Below are 17,350 nucleotides of genomic sequence, written 5' to 3' on the forward strand. Positions count from 1 at the left end.
AAAGTTCGAAAACGATCGAATTTTTTAGCGTAATAAGTTCGACGGTTCGAAAAGCGTCGAACTTCTTAGCTTAACAAGTTCGAAAATTCGACCTCTGTCGAATTTTACGATATAGACAATTCGAAAAATCGAAATCTTTCGAACCTTTCGAACCGCTTGATTCGATCATCGAAACTTCGATTCGAAAAAAGTTCGCGGCATCCCTAGTTAGAACCAGGTTTTTCTTTTCTTGTGGATAAAAGGCGAAACACCCGAGACAAAAGGGAGCTTTCATAGATCGCTTCTTTAGCTCGGAATCCCGTAGCAGAGGTAGATGCTGCTACTGAGCATGCGCACCGCCAGCTCTGTCTGCACAATTCCAGGGATCATTTTTGAAGGCGTAAGCTTGCAGGATGGCGGGTGGTTGCAGCTTTCGGTGCCTTGTCAGCTTACAGGTGAACTGCGTGCACTTACAGTCTTTCTCTTAAATACAATATTTTCTTTTTTCAAGCACTACCATACTACAGGCGTATGAGAACTAAAAAGTAGTGTTGCAGAACATATTTTAGAGCGCAGCTCTTAGGCGCCCGTTTCCGGCTTGATCGGCGTTGCCGTCGCCGTCGGCGTAACCGCGAGGTCACGTGACCCCCCAAGGTCACGTTACTCCCCAAGTCACGTGACCCCCTCTCCCCCCCCCCCCGAATTCACGTGACTCCCCAAGTCACGTGACCCCCTCCCCGAGGTAACGTGACCCCCCCTCCCGCCCCCCCCCCCCCCTGCGGTCAGGTGACCCCCCCGGAGCATATTCAAGAATGAGGGGAGGAGAAGGAGGAGGAGGGGTCTACCCTCCCCTCAGTACCCTTCACTCCTCCTCCTCAAGAGCTGCGCTCCAATTCGGCTTTACAGGGAGTTGTAAGCGGCTTTCACTTCTTTTAATATCAAAATTGTTTTTATTGTTTTTTTGGATAAGTGTACGGAAAAAGTAACGTGAAAGTAATTTGTAACGTAACGAGTAAAGTAATCCATTACTTTTCAACGGAAGTAATTTGTAACGGTAATCCATTGCATTTGAGGCTCGGCAATTTGTAATTGTAATCCATTACATTTTTCAAGTGACCTGACAAGCCTGACACGCGCCCGGTTCGTTGTTCTCCGGACGCGTGGTCCCATCTGGTGCAACTCGGGGGAACCCAGACTTGCACGTAACGCGTTACAGGTAATGGATTACTTGTAATCCATTACATTTTACTGTAATTTTGTAAAGCCTCAATTACTTCTTTTAAAGAGTAACGATCTTACTTTTTGCCCCCCTAATCAATTATAAAAATTACCGACTACAATTTTTCTCAATATTTTTTTTTGGGAGGGGGGGAGGGGGGGAGGGGTGGGGGAGAGGTCGATGTGCTGGAGTCACTCAGCTCTAAACAAACGTCAACCTTTTTTTTTTTTTTTGAAATTATTAAGCACGAGATTTCGAGGATACGTAGGCCACTTTATATGCTTCGTTTCCTTAGTACATTTTTTTCTTTTTTTTTTTTTTTGGGGGGGGGGGGGGTACATTGGACATTAAGTCGGGTATAAAATATGACCTTATCCAGCCTCTCGTGAGTAATATATTTACACGGCGCTCTTTTTTTACTTTTTTTTTTTACGAGAGGGATTGGGTGTGTTAGCGTCACTCACTCAGCTCTAAGCAAAAATGGTCAAGCTTTTTTTTTTTCGGAACAACCGAGCGCGAGACTTCCAAGGATTATGCTACCGTAATCGACGTGGAAAGTAATCGACTACTTTAAAGTAATTTTTCGATTACATTTTCGAGGCTGGAATTGTAATTGTAATCGGTTACTTTTTACAGTGAAGTAACTGTAGTTGTAATAGGTTACATTTTTCAGTATCATGTACAAGTCTGGGGGAACCCCAATATACGTGACTCCTCGGTGAGGACCGGGGCGGGAGAACTTGAATACACGACAGAAATCTAGGCAACTTCTGTTTCCAGTTTGTTTCTTCGTCATTCCAGAACGAGGAATCTTTGCCGTCGAACCTCGCGCTCCATGGCAAACACACAGATAAGTATAAATTAGAAATTAATTTTGAATCCGAAGACTCATAATGAGGAAGTTGCGGTCTGTGGTTCTGAATGAACTGCAACTTCCTCTTTAACGCCGAGTGGCCGTCGAAAAAGAGTGCCCTCAGGTTGCGAGGTAGAGGTGTCATTTTTCATTGTCTCTAAAAGAACAGCAGAAGAAAATTGTCGTCGGTTGAAGGCACGCAGACTTCAATTAACGCAGTGCCAATAATTAAGCGCGTAATTGACAAGCGAGCATATATTATAAAGCATGCTACTGCGTTGGATCAACACGAGAGTGGGGTAGAAGAGAAACATAAAAAATGCAGAGTGAACAGAAGATAGACAGGGCGACGTCTCCATATTTTCTTCCTGTATATTTCTGAGCCACTGCGTTACTTGCACAGACATTTGCATCCAACTTGCAGGAAATACCCTGGCATGAGATGCGGCCGGTGAAAACGTTTGACTGTCAAGGGGTTAACCTGCAACAGGCTATTCATTCGTTCTCGCGCCAGTTGAAACACGTCGGCGCCGGTGTGCAAATAACCCTCGAACAGTCCAAGCATTGCTGGCTGGGCGTATCGTCAAAAACATATTTTGCCTTTTAGAATAAAGTTCCTAATATATAACTCGCTATTTTACTGACAAATTAATTATGTCCATTCAGTTTGGGGAACAACCACTCATACAAAACTACAAAATATATTTTTATTACAGAGAAAAAAGATACTACGAAGCATTTGCAATGTTTCACCGGCATTTCCAACGGAAAACTAATTTAGCCAGCTAGATGTAGTAAACATTTTTAACTTGTATCGATATCGCCTATGTGTTAAATATAAAGCTGAAATGAGTATGACTGTACCACATCTCGTGAGCTTAGCTGACTTAAAAGGAAAAGTATATACATATCCAAGAGAGTCACAGAACCTTGGGAAGTCCCTATTTTGAGAACTAATTACGGCCTTCAAACCGCGGCGTTTACTCTCCTAACCACCCTCAACTATTTTTGTGCGCAACACACCGAGCTTGAAAATATATCTGCAGATAACCTTAGGAACATAATAATTCTTAGCCAAACTGATCAAATGTGAGTGGCATAATTATATGTTCATTTTCTGTTATATCTATACTATTGCTACTGTGGCTTTTCTGTTTTGAACATCTCGTTGATGTATCATTTTTCTGTTGACGTTTTTTTCCACTCCTGACTTCTGGGGCCTCGGGACCAGTCAAGCTGTTTTAACAGCTTTTCTCCCCAAGCCCCCACGAACACTGTACCTCATTGTTGGAAATAAAGCTATTATTATTATTACAAAGTTTTGCAGTGTTTACAAAAACAAATCTATACCTTGTCACGGCAAAAATGGTCGCTTCGAGCACTGGCAAATGTGATTCACCCTTACGGTGAAAGAATGGCGCTTAAAAGATTAGGAAATATGCAAGAACCTGCAGTGTGCCGGGGCTATAGAATGGACGGCCCCACCGAGTTTGTTGCCTAACAAAAAAAGGGGCGAACCGTCTCGCACGCTTTCCGACGTTGCGCCATTCCACTTCCCAAGGCGCCCGCGTGCACCGCCGCAAGCGGGGCTATCGTCACGTCAAGGTTGACGGTGCCCGCCCCCTCTTAGGTGATCCCCGAGGCCCGCCCCCGGACGGTGCGCTGGATCAGCTCGTCGGTGCCGCAGAGTCGCTGGCGGGAGCCGCTGGCCCGGAAGTGCTCGGCGGCCTACCACGTGAACAACATGCTCTCGCCCGTCCTGTTCCGGGAGGCCCTGGAGCACGTGCCGAAAGATGCCATTGTGGTCGAGATTGCGCCGCACTGCCTGCTGCAGGCCATCCTGCGCCGAGCCCTGGGACCGGAGGTGGGTTTCTTTCTTTAATCTACGAGATGTCTGCCCGACTTTCTTTGTCCCCAAGCATTGTATTCGCTTGATATTGAACAACCGAGACTTGCAAACAAAATATTTAACAACAAACTTGCTTGTGTGGTGTCCACTTTGTTTTCCTAAGATGTCACGGGTGTTTAAGATGTCGAAAGTTCACTGGCTCGCCTGCACATTCTTTATTTCTATGATTGTATTCGCATTAATAGAAACGTGAACACATTCGCATTGATAGAAATGTGAACCTATCAATTCACAATGACCGAAACGTTTTTGCACAGGAGCATCCAGAAAACAAATAATATTTAAAGCTAGTTCACTTATTTGCGACTGCTTACGACCGAGTCTATCGAGACCTCTTGCGATCTATGACGTGACCTTGGAGCTGCATTTTACTAAGGGCAAGGTTTTGCAGTATTTTCTGGATCTAATGTACATACTAAACGATATATGGTCGTTTATAACATTGTCAAAGTTTTTCAAGCCAAAAATAAAAAAACAAAGGCCGTTTACAACTCCCTGTAACGCCGAATTAGAGCGCAGCTCTTGAGGAGGAGGAGGAGGGAAGGGTACTGATTAGAGGGTATACCCCTCTTCCCTCCTCCTCACCTCCTCATCCTGCTTGCTACTCCTCCCTCCAAGCGGCGTCGCCGTAGCCGTCGGCGTAACCGTGAGGTCACGTGACCCTCGTGACGTCACGAGGATCATGTGACCTCCCGGGGGTCACGGGACGCCACCGGGGTCACGTGACCTCACGGTTACGGCGACGGCGACGCCGCTGAAGCCGGAAACGGGCGCCTAAGAGCTGCGCTCTAAAATATGCGTAAAACCAGAAATATTGGATGTTTTCCTGCTGCCCTATAGATGGTGCTAGTGTGCTGCCTCGTCGCGAGATTCCAAGAGGGCGTAACGCACTCAGTCGTAGGCAGTCGCAAGTGTTTCAACCAGCCTTTCCGCGGTGCACGTCCCGCACTTTTCTCTCGCAGGGTATGGTTGCGCTTGTTTCGTCCGAGCTCAAAAATAACGGCCGTTGTATTCCCCCCAAAAAACGTAACAACGTCGGCGCATGATTGCGGCGGCGGAGAGGTCACCATGCCCGCCCGTGTGTTCTGCAGGCGACGTGCCTGGGCCTGATGAAGCGGGACGTGCCGGACGTGCCGGCCTTCTTCCTGACCTCGCTGGGCAAGCTGCACGCCCACGGGGTGCCCCTGCAGCTGGAGCCCCTGTTCCCCCGGGTGCCGTGGCCCGTGCCCCGAGGTACGCCCAACGTGTCCCACCTGGTCAGCTGGGACCACTCGCAGTCTTGGTCGGTGGTCACCTACAAGGACTTCTTCCCCTCGGCACAGGTGAGTGTGGCTGCAAGGCCCGCCGGGGCCGCAGGGGAAAGGCCGGTCTACGCACTTGCGTCTGGTTACAACCAAACACCTTGTGTAGACTTCTGCTCCCTGTTGTTTTCGAAAAGTTTTATTTATGTGAAAATTAAATGAGCTGCTGTTTCGCTTGGCTGTATAGGGTGTCTATTTAACCTGAAAAACCTGAAATTGTCAGCGAATTTTGAAGCTTCCGGAAAAGTCTGGGATTTGTCAGGAAAATCATTCGAAAATTGGTTAATTCGGAAAAAGTAATCGACGAAGGCGGCGCAGCAACATGCAACAAAGAAGGATGGTGTTGCTTGCGGTGGCACGGATGACCTTCGCGCCTTGCGACAGTTGCCCGAGGTAATACTGTGCATCTTCAGCCACCACCCGACTCGCTGGAATAAATAGGAACAGTACGAACATCCTCCGAAACCCCATCTTCTGCACATTCGTATATGATCGGGGTGTTTTATCAAAATACTCGGCATAAACCCGGTAAAGTTATCTAATTCAAGAAAATCAATTTCGTAAGTACCCTGCAAGTCATATAAAATGGTGGTGCAGGGAAGATGGGCAGAGAGAGACGTAGAAAGGAAAACAGAGTTTTATGTGCGCGGGAAGGCTCGCTGCCTGCACGAAGGCAAGCGACGAGTCGAAAATGCATTTCAGACGGTCGGGCGGCTTTGTGGGCGAGGACGTGTCCAGCCTGCGTACCTCGTGGACCGGTGGCTCGAGGGAATTCAAATTAGGTGTGCGGTTTTTTCTGTGGAGAACTCGAGGCAGAAAATGCGGGGGCACGTCGCCGGCACTCTCCACTGGGCGCAGAATCGTCGTACGGCGAACTAAGCTGGTAAAATCCGGCCGTCCACAACGGCGTTAAGGCTGTGTGCTGTGGCGAAAGAACAGGTAGACTTAAAACCTCATAGAAGGTTCCAGGTATACCTTCTAGGAGGTAGACCTGGAACTTCATTTACTATAGTGAAGGTTTTGTTATATGTGACGGATCAAATGCATGTATCATTGTCTATGAGAAGTGGTCATTTGTAACATGGTCAAAAGTTTGTAAAGCCCACAGTGAAAGAATGATGTGCATAAAAAATTAGTAACTATGCTCAAATCGCAGGTATGTCAAGACTACCCGACGAAATACACCAGTCTGTTCTCTCGTAAGCGGTCCCAAGACCGCACACCGTATTCGGTCCGTTCCAAATGCATGCGTCGCCTTCCGACCGACCGCGATTCGGCAGCCGTTTTCTCGGAGTGTGCCACGTAGATTTCGTTCGCGGGCAGAAATTAATTTCGTCCTTCCCGTCCCACAGGTTCCCGAGGACGGGGAAGAGTTTGACCTGGCGGCCAAGGAGAACAGCTGCTACTTAGCGGGGAACCAAATTGACGGGCGGGTGCTGTTCCCGGCAACGGGGTACATGGTGTTGGCCTGGAAGTCTCTGGCCAAGCGGTCGGGCAAGCCTTACAATCAGGTGCCCGTCGTCTTCGAGGACGTCACCCTGCACAGGGCCACCATCTTTCCCAAGAACGGTACGTCCACGCCGCGATGCAACACCGAGATACATCGCCACTTTCCGCTCGAAATCTCCGCCGAAATATGTGCCGCCGACATTCGTAAGCCTCCGTGCTACGCCCTTTTATCCGCGGAACGGTAATTTAAAATCAAATTTTTCTTTCTCGTGTCACGTCAATTTTTTTGCAGCAGGATTCAACTGCAGCACTCTCCGGTCTGTCCTGGATCGCTTCGTCAATAAACAACTATATTTTTACGGGTCTATTATTCCAGAAAGTTCGATAAGAGCGGGTTTCAGAAATTTTTTTCAGGCACTGCATTTCGCGATTTAGAGTGATACGCTATGGATTTGTTAGGAGGGGCTCATATATTCGTGCAATCAATATTTTGCAGCATTTAGAAGTGGCAAGATTTCCGATACTTTGCTGCTCCTGGAAATTAGGTTTTTTACATCGTTCTGTCTTGTATGACTCGGCCCGTCCTATTTTGCACGTTACATGGTTACTCCCAGTGTGGCAACAGAACAAATGCTCCCGTTTTTCTTACATTGCAATTCTGCATATGGTGGTTTTATTGGTGCAAGATACTCTTTAGCTGAGTACACACAGCGCGGCGAATGATTCGATACAATCCACCCGATAGTCCTATAGGGAGTATTCACAGGCGGCCATAGTCAGCGCGACTGCCAAGCGTGTGCTGACGGCGAGCTTCCACAGTCCTTCTGCAATGGGCATTGCGCACCATCAAGATAGCCAGGCTTAGGAGCCTATTAGCGGGAGGTCGTTCTGAGCATGCGCTCTAAACATCGCCTTAAATATGGCGTCCAGTGTATATTCCCTATTGGCCCGTGCTTGAGCAGTCTATGCTTGAGATGACGACACCGGCCAGACGGCGTAATTCAGAAAAAAAAAAAAACGTTCAGCCTTTCCGCTCTGATGAAGAAGGAAGAGCAGTGGAGCTGTAGCTTATGTTCTCAGCGGTGGCTTTCCGCGCGAGCGATCTGCTTTTCTTTCGCAAGGAAATCTGAAGCGCTCGACGCATGCGGCGATTGCGGACCCATTCGCGCTGCTGTGTACATCGCCGCTCCTTCCGCACCCGGTCTTCTTTCCCCGAAAAAAAGGACACGCGGCCGACCCATTGTGAGTCCAAACCGAAACTGATAAGAGCTTAGGAAACAGCGCGCCAAACAGACGGAGCCGAAGAAGAAACACACGTGACGTGCGCTGCGCTCGTCACGTGCGTTTCTTCTTCGTCCTCGTCTTTTTTCGCGCTGTTTCCTACGATGAATCCACACCAACTCGCCCAGCTATTTCCATTCTTTTATGATAGCTGGAAAGGTTGCCGCCATCAATAAGCGACGGCGGCAACCAGACTGGTTGCCGCTGTCGCTTATAGATGGCGCGTAGGTTTGTGTTGACATACCGGACATGATCCTCAGGAGCCTAGCCTTTAACAGCTCCGCTGTAAAAGCAACAAACAAAAACAAAAGTACCTCAGTCTTACGGCCCCCAGATGCATGCAGTTTCTGGTCGTCCCATCTGCTCGGACCACCGTGGACGCTGGCTCGAGCACCCGTCCCAGAGGTTTTTTCACTTCGAGGCGTGCATAAGTTCAGCAAGAACATTCAACTCCTCTTGCTGCCGTTTAGGCACGAAACAGGTCTATGACAAAGCAATTTCTAAGCAACACGTGTAGGGCAAGTGGCGAGTTTTAAATCATCTGGCCCACCCAAAACGACCTGAATACAAACGCGTCTCCCGTAGAGAAAGTGGGAAACCAAGGCCGAGACGGGATACGACTGGGCACTGACTGAAGTGGCCTGCGACCGATGAGGCGTCGCTTACAACCAAGACAGTAAGAAGAATTAATCAGGCAGCTGCGATGCATCTGGTGTCCACGCACGTATATACACCTTGCATCATAAATGATCAAATTTATATCCGTTTTAATTCAACAGCGGGGACTGAGGAAGCAAAACGCGCTAGACGGCTTGAGGAGCTCTCTGCCCTCATACAGTCCATCAGCAGCAGTGTCCATATTCGACGGAAGTAGAGATAATTTATCACTCGGCACTACGCATAAAAAAAACTATAAAAAAGACAAGAATCTGCATTGTGAACAATTTGAACAACACTGTTCAATAATCGAAGCATTAAAGCTTAAATGTAAAGATTTGCTTAACGTTTCTTAACTCTCGAAGATTCGTGGTGTCCATGGTAACCGTAATCGAAGTACCGCAGCCAATTATATATTTATTTCTCACACCTCGCTTTTTTTTTTTTTTTGTCGCTGTGTAGGTTCAGTGCACCTCAAGGTGAACGTGATGCGCGTGTCGGGCGAGTTCGAGGTGTACGAGGCCGGCACGGTGGCCGCGAGCGGCCGCATCTTTCTGGCCGAGAACGGGCAGAAGTTCCTGGACTACGGGGTGCCCTTTGGTCCCCCGGAGACCGTGACCTTTGATCTCGACACCGAAGACATCTACAAGGAACTGCGCCTCCGGGGGTACGAGTACTCTGGAAGCTTCCAGGGCATCTTGAAGGCCGCCATCCAGCGTAAGTCCTAGAGTGTGGTGATTTCCTGCCACGAGCGTGCCTCGGGCACTCGTGAAGGGCAGGGCACTTATCCGGTCCTAGCTCATTGTTAAGACTGGTTCACGCACTTGCGACTGCTTGCGACCAAGGCCAGTACGACCCCTTGCGATATCTTAAGACAGAACACACTTACACGCCGGCACCATCTAAGAGGTGCCAGTAGAAAATGGCGGCGTGAGCGATCGAAAGCGTCGCTGTGATCGGTCTTCCACGATAGGCCGAATGCTGACTGTGACGTCAGCAAAGGATTTCCCATCGACGGAAATAAAAGGAATGTAAGAACTTTAATTTTGATGGTGTTTGCAGTGTTGCTTTGAGAGCCCTATGATTTCAGGCTTCCACCATGCCATTACAAACGCCATCGAACTTGCTGTTCACAAGGTAATGACGTCACGAAAGGTAACCAAACGAGGGCGCCACCGAAACATCTCGCCGATAATACATTTCACTTGAGCGAATGTTTTTCGGTATTGGTGAGATCAAATACACACACTGTCACTAAAAAAAGTCTCGTTCACAACATTGCCAAAATGTTTTCAAGCCAACAAGAGAAGAGTGACGCGTTAAAAAATAGACTATACAGGAATCACAAGATTTCCAGATGGCACCAGTGTGTCCACTCAGGAGACCACAAGAGGCTGGAACGCACTCGGTCACAAGCACTCGCAAGTGTGTGAAGGATCCTTTAAGATTAAATGCTTGTTCGATTTGTGCAAATCTTTTTTTTTTAAATGGTAACCTCTACCCTTCCGTTGATTGGATGCAATTTTGTGCCCGTTGATGCAGACCCCTACGGCAAACTCAAGTGGGAGGACAACTGGGTGACTTTCCTGGACACCATGCTGCAATTCAGCATTTTCAGCAACCCCGTGCGCTCTTTCAACCTGCCCGTCAGGATTTACTCCTGCAAGGTGGACCCTGCAGTCCATGCCAAGGCCGTCGGCGCAGTGGGAGACCAAGGTTCGTGGCTCAGCACGACGCTGACGTAGCTCAGTGCAACGCCTCGGTGCGACACTGGCAGCTTGGCACACCTTTGTCCAACACCGGCAGCTTGCAGCTACACTGGCAGCTCTACTCAAACGTTAAAGTGGGCTCATTGGATGAACCTTATGAACAACAGATAACGCAAAGGGCAGACAAGCACAAGAACTCTAAGATGGGACTAGTGGTATAGTCTCGTCTTCTTGTTCTTGTCTGTCCTTCATGCTATCTATTGTTCAAGACTAGTTGCTCGGTGCAACCACTCCGTGCAACATATAATAGTTTGGTGCACGCAGATAACCAGGTCTACTGGGGGCGGGGGAGGGGCGGAGGGGGGGGGGGGGGGCTAGCTCCAGCCAATTTCATATACATTGTGGGGAGGATTGCGTACCTTTTCGTTCTGGGACTGGTGCTCAAAGGGGAGCCCGATGCCCGTCCTACCACGCGGCCGACAGCTACTAGTGAGGGCGGCCGCCGCGCCGGCTTCGCCAACGCCATGCTAACAACGATGATCCCGGTATCCAACAGCGTTTATTGGGAAACAGAGGTCGCCAACAAGACACTGCGGTCAATCGAGGTGTGGACACAGAGTGCCCGCAGCGCCCGCCTACCTGAGAGCCGAAGGGATATTCGAGCGGAGACATCGCCTGTGGGTTGAGCTCACGCCGCTACCCGTCGTTGTAGGTGTTTGGGCCAGAGCTCTCGGCAGACGGCCGTCCACTTCAAGGAGGGAAGGCCCGAGTGTCACGTGATCTCGCTTGTTCTCCGAAATCGAGAGACGCGCGGCGGAGTGCGGGAGGGTAGGCTAATATGGTGGCGTACTCTCCCCGACGCAATACGGAGCGATCAAGCTCGTGGCCCGACGACTTCGGTCGGAACGTTCGCGGCTTACGCCTTCTCGGGGGAAGGTAAACAGGGGTTCCCACGACATGCACTTCGCAACACTGTTAGCCTAAGCACGAGATCAGCACTATTTCATATTTTACTTCTAGGGCTATTGGTAGGTACCTAATTTTACCACATAGGTTAGTGTCCTAAAACAGAACCTTCTAAAACAATAGTACTTTGCATATATGCTCTTCCTGAGAGAAAACACGAAAAAATTGCGATCACTACATCGTGAAACACTCCTGCACCCATTCTTGCCAATACCATTAGGCTGTACAGCCCGTCTCAGAAACTATAAATTTATTCGAGGTCTCTTTTTGCGAAGTAGCGAAGACCTCCCCCTTTCACGCTTCTCGAGCAGGGGTGGATGTGGTCTACGAGAAGCATCTCAACGTTTGCCGTGCCGGCGGCGTGATCATGAAAGGCCTCAAGGTCGACGTGGCGCCCCTCCAGGCCGTGCAGCAGGAGCCGTTCCTGGAGGAATACCAGTTCGTGCCGTACCTGGACGACGAGTCGGCCGGCCGCCAGCGCGAGGCCGCGGTACGCGAGTACGTCGAGGTCTGCTGCGGCGTTGCCCGCCGCGTGCTCGAGTCGTGCGGCAAAAACAAGGCTCAGATCTCCGACATGATGAACGTGTTCAGCGAGGCGCCCGAGCAGGTCCTCCACAAGTACCTGGAGAGCCTGGCCGAGAACCACGGGCTGTTGCGCGTCCTGGCCAGCGTCCAGGAGGAGGCCAAAAACTCGGCAGGTTCTCTTGTGGCCACAGTCCAGTCGGCCCTGTCGGCCTACAAGGAAAACCTCGAGAGGGACCTCCTCAACACGGCCCTTCTGGAGGAGGACCCACTGCGGCACCTTCTAGACGTGGTCGTCGAGAACACCGGCGTTGAGAAGCTGAAAGTCCTCGAGATGGCCGCGGATGCGGGGCTTTTCCTTCTGGCGCCCCGGGTATCCAACCTCCTCGCGCTGTCCCACATCCTCCTCAAGACGGACCTGACAATCGCACATCCGCAGCCGAATGTTCTGACGGCAGAGCAAGTTCCAAAAGACGCCAAGAAGGTCGCCTGGGACGTGGCGTCTTCATCGAAGGCCGCCCTTCCCGAGGCTGACCTCTTCGTAGCCCGTTACGTAGCCGACAGCAACGCGCTGGAGACGCTCGCAGACGCGCTCGCGGCTCAGTCGAGGGAGGGCGGCTTTGTTCTGCTGTCTCTGCGGACCGCGCTCACGCCCGCCGAGATGTTCCTGTCGACTGTGGGCAAGGTGCCGTTCCGGGTGCACTCTCGAGACTCCGTCGAGGCTGCCTTTGGGGAGCGTGGCTTCCGGCTCGTGGGCCTCCGGTCCAACAATTTGTCTGCGCTCCTGCTGTTCAGAAAGTGGCCGGCGATTCCGGCCGGTGAAGAAAAGCAGGCAGTGATCCGGGTCAGAAGCGGCGGGTTCGGCTGGGTGGAAGAGCTCAAAGCCAAGGCGACTGAGTACCAGGCGAGGCCGGCGGGCGAGAACGTCTGGCTGGTGGCCGAGGACGTGGGCACCAGCGGGGTCGTCGGGCTCACCAACTGCCTCAGGCAGGAGACTGGAGGAGACCACATCAGGTGGGCAGTCCACGTTGCGGATGGGAACGGTTCCGGCAGTGTGCAAACATCCGAGATAGGTTTCGGTTGTGCGTTGGAGTTCCACAGACTGCTTAAGTGTTCCTAACCACAGTCTTATCAATCATAGTGTTAGCTGGCAGTTGGGTTGGAAGTCTCCTCTTTTTTGACATAGAAACAACAATGTCATTGAGACTTCTACCTTTGAAACATGCTTAAGTGGAGCTGAAACGCAGCACATACAGTTTGGTACATGACACTAGTCTGTATAAGTAATGCGCAAGAAAGTGTGGATGTCATGTTCACGATGGGTTGAGCAGTGCACTTAACCGTAATGTAACTAACCATTGTGTACCCAACGGCCTTCTTACCAACCATCGTGAACCTAACTCTCTTTAAACTGTCTTTGGCCTCACCGTCTTCAACCTCTTCATTGGACCTAACCGTCTTTGACCTAGCTGTCATTGACGTAACTGTCTTGGACCTAGCTGTCTTTTACCTTACCATATAGTGGACCTAAAAACAGTTTACCGAACCATGACATACTTAACTGTAGATCACCTAAATTTAGTGTGGTCTTCCCCCCAGGTGCATCTTCAATGCCAGCCTCAAAGGCGGCGCAAACCCAGTGGCCAACTTCCAGCCGGCCAGCTCGGAGCACAAAGAGCTCGTGGAACGTGACCTGGTCATGAACGTCTACCGCGACGGAAAGTGGGGCTCTTTTAGGCACACCGTGACCCAGTCACGTGAGTGGGGCTCTATGCCGCCTTTTTACCCAAGAGACTAGTACTCCCTAGGGTCCAATTCCGATCATTGTAAGCGAGAACGTTCTCGGCCTCTGATTGGATGTGGCGCCACAGCTTGCGCGTAATCAACCAACAATACATTTTTGAACTGATCGCGACTTCACAATCGGGCACATATTTTTGGCGAAAATGTTTAACAGCGCATACAAAAAGGACAGAAGACTTTGCTGCCTCTGATGTGTTTGTTCTTAGTCGAACCCGTTTATAACGAAGTCCGTCGTACACGCATTTTTGTTCGATTATCCCGTAATTCGCTATATTAAAACCGGGCCTACCGCAAATTTTGAGGCCGGGACTTCCTAATGAGCAATTATTTTCTTGACACTACGGTAAACACACATTAATGCATTATTCAGCGGGCCGCGAACGACATTTATGACCCGCAAATAACCGATAACGTTCTAGGCGAGGTAACAGATGGAACAAAAAGTAGCTCTTGAACTGCTTACTTTCCGAGGACATTTACAAAATAAAAACACCCAGGCGATCGCGAAAAACAAATCTTGCCATTTTAGTGAAGCTTTTTCGTCTTCACATAAAACCACAATCTGCATATGGCCATCGTGTCCTTGAAAGAAATGTGATTTTGCTGCCGTGAAGCCGGAGTCTAAACAAAACCAGCGGAACCGTACACAAAGAAAAAAAGAGAGCCGCAGCAAGGATTACTGGTTGCACGCGAGCGCCGCCGCCTGTCTAGTCGTGAATGCCCCATGGTCGCAGGCAGAAGTTTGGTGATCGCTAAAATCTACTCTGCGCCAAGGAATCATTTCAAGCTTGTGAAAAAATGGCAAAGACGGTTACCACTTCCTGTGCAAACCAGATTAGCACGCGGAAGTCAAATGAAAAAGAGCTAACAAACAAAGTAGAGCAAGCTGTGGTTAGGAAGCAGCCGACGCGACTCTTCATTAAGCAATTGGAGAGCGCTGGGCGAGGAGAAAAGCAAACTTCGAGTGGAGACTGCTCCCAACAGTTACTCCCAACAATTTCTTGACCTTGACTTGTTTTCTGCTTTTTGTGTCTGTGTGTGTTTCTCTGCGCTTTTCGTGGTCGCTCTTTTTGTTTTCTGTTTGGGCAGCTTTAACTTTACGCATCCCTTCTTCGCTTTTTCCTGTCCGTTTACTGGGGGGCACTAGTGTGTGTATTTTCTATTTTCTTTTTACACGGGATGGGTGCTTGCGCGTTTTTGAAGTCCGAATTTTAGTTCGATCGGTTGTTATAAAGGTACTTTTGACGTGCAATTGTTTTTTAATTATTTTTTTTTTTATTTTCGTGTTCAATATAGACAATATTTTGCTGTATTCGGGTTCACTAAAAACGGTTCCGATTACTTCTTGTCTACTCGGTGTTAGCTTATGTACGGCAGCAGAACAATTTGAGACTTGCAAACGAAGGGCGGGTTGTCAATGGTCTTTAATGTAAAATAGCAGACGATTACAATTCTACTCTGCATTCAATCTTACTTTGCAGCATCCTTCGGTTAGTGGCAGAAGATAATCTTTTCTGCTGGTCTGTTAGCAGACGACGTACGGGTTTTTCTTGTTTTATTTCCGTCAGCGGATGGCGCTTCGTAGCAGACAAACCGCATTCTTCGCTCGTGTTAGCGGACAAACTATCTACGAATGCTATCTTTGCACGTTCCGCGACAGCCAAATTAGATCTCGCTCGATGTGAAAAAGCGCAGATGTTTAGGAAGAGAAGAAGGAGACAGTACAGCGTGCTTACTCGTAACTTCCGCTCACTACCAGGGCCAGCCTTTAAATACGCTTCAAAACATTCATCAATGCATCGGGACCTGTATTCTTCTGGTGCTTTGGCAGCCATGTCATAGACAAGAGACAACATATGTGTCATAATCCTTTCTCGAAGGTCTGCAAAACTTGGGACCATTTTCAAACACTTTACTTATCTCTGCTGGAAGAAAAGCATTCCCCAACATTGTAACAGCTTCGCCTATCCTCTCGCTGTTCCGAGAGCGTAAAGTTTTTTTTTTTTTAATTTGTATATATGATCCCCAAAGTAACTCCGTCATCTGGCTCGCGTTGAGTAGAAAACACGGTACCTGGGACCATGTCTGTTATTAGGATATCGTGCCGGCAAAATTCCAGCAGAGATAAGTAAAGCGCTAGAAAACAGTCCGAAGTTTTGCACAACTTTGGGAAAGGGTTGGTGCTCATGTGTTGTCTGTTGTTCATGTCATAGCTGCCAAAGCACCAGAAGAAGACAGGTCCCGATGCATTGATGAATACATTGAAGCATTGTTAGAGGTTGGTCCTGGTAGTGGACCGAATTTGCAAGTAAGCGCTCTGTCCTGTCCCCTTCTCTTCTTAAGTCTTTGCCTTTTTTCAGATCACGTTTAACCAACTAGCCCTCCATTTAATATCAATAGATCTCGCTTGTGGTAATTGAGTTCGGACCCCAGACAAGCTACTGAGAGTGATGTGTCACTCGGTCATTGTCACTATTGTCCAGGGTCGCTCTTGCCGAGCGTAGCTGGCGGTTTTTGCCGAGACGCGAAAGCGCAGTGCGCACATTCTGACCACATTCCAAAATTTGCGCCATCTCAACCCATTGCGCAGTTCTTTGCCTTGGCGTTCAAAAGCCTAACAGCGTCGCACATTTCTCTGTCTGTGTTGTTACGTAACACGATCCGCCGGAGTAGCTCGGATTCTTTCAAGGAAGATTTGGAACACGGCCTCCGTTTTCACGCTCGTACGAGTAGCTGTAGGCGCCGGCAGAGATAGAACAGCGGGGCGTGTCTTTCGAACACCCGGCCTCCAGCACTCGTCCCGTGCCTTCCGTAGGCTCTGCCGTGCATGCGCACGCTCGAGGTGCACGAGATGTTGAAGCGTCGTCGGGGGCAGGAAGCTCGCGCCGGAGGCGTAGCAAGTGAAGCTCGTCCCTGCCGTCCTGATCTCGTCGCCGACTGAAGTGACGGAGGGAGACAGCACCGTCTCTGGGCGCAGGCTCTAAAATACAAACGGCCGCGTTTCAGACCCGCACGACAGAATGACGAGACAGCCATCGGCTGCCGCAGCGTAAATAAACGTAACTTGACGCGAACGGACGACAGACCGTCGTAGTGACGTCGTTCGGTAAGGGACGAGGTCGCTCGTTACGACGGCACTTGGGCGCAAAGTTCTACCACAAGAACGGCGGCATTAGGGGCCGACTCCACGGGAATTGGTTTCGGTGCCCGAGTCGCGCGTTTTGCGCGACTCGGGCATCGAACGGTCGAACGGTTGGTGTTCCGCGCCCTGGCTCGAGTTAACAGAGACGATAGCTCGTGACGGACATGACATCCTTGGACCCTGTGTCGGCCGGATATTAGTGTATGCAGGCGCACGTATGTGTTTTTTCCGTAACTTCTCTAGGTGCCACCCGGTTGCCAGGGGCACTTGTCGTGTATAGGCTAGAGAGCCTAAATTGAAGAGAAAGTCCATCTCAAACCATGGGGAGCGCTTTCGATTTGATGGCAAATGCCTCCTACACTGTTAGAAAAACTCCTGTCAAAGTATGGGACACATACATGCTAACCTTGTTGCCACAACATGTACTGTATTACCGGACTACAGAACATGTTCCATACTTCTTTAGTACGGGACATATTGTTCTTGTATGGGCAGCCACAATAAGTTCCATACACCATCATCACGGAACAAGTAGTGTATGCTACAGGAAATGTACCATC

At 49.6% G+C, this 17,350-nt stretch overlaps 1 protein-coding gene across 1 annotated transcript in view; it reads left to right on the forward strand.

Moving 5' to 3' along the window:
• Positions 1 to 17,350, forward strand: part of LOC8032153 (fatty acid synthase-like) — a 191,872-nt gene that overhangs the window by 114,529 nt on the left and 59,993 nt on the right. The window contains exons 11-17 of the mRNA XM_040206051.2: positions 3,682 to 3,915; positions 5,052 to 5,282; positions 6,614 to 6,830; positions 9,111 to 9,365; positions 10,191 to 10,364; positions 11,635 to 12,859; positions 13,445 to 13,602. Coding sequence (XP_040061985.2) covers positions 3,682 to 3,915; positions 5,052 to 5,282; positions 6,614 to 6,830; positions 9,111 to 9,365; positions 10,191 to 10,364; positions 11,635 to 12,859; positions 13,445 to 13,602 — 2,494 coding nt within the window. The remainder of the gene's footprint in view (positions 1 to 3,681; positions 3,916 to 5,051; positions 5,283 to 6,613; positions 6,831 to 9,110; positions 9,366 to 10,190; positions 10,365 to 11,634; positions 12,860 to 13,444; positions 13,603 to 17,350) is intronic.

Source organism: Ixodes scapularis, unplaced genomic scaffold (genome assembly GCF_016920785.2).
Source record: "Ixodes scapularis isolate PalLabHiFi unplaced genomic scaffold, ASM1692078v2 PGA_scaffold6__148_contigs__length_123643588, whole genome shotgun sequence".
In the NCBI taxonomy this organism is placed as follows: domain Eukaryota; kingdom Metazoa; phylum Arthropoda; class Arachnida; order Ixodida; family Ixodidae; genus Ixodes; species Ixodes scapularis.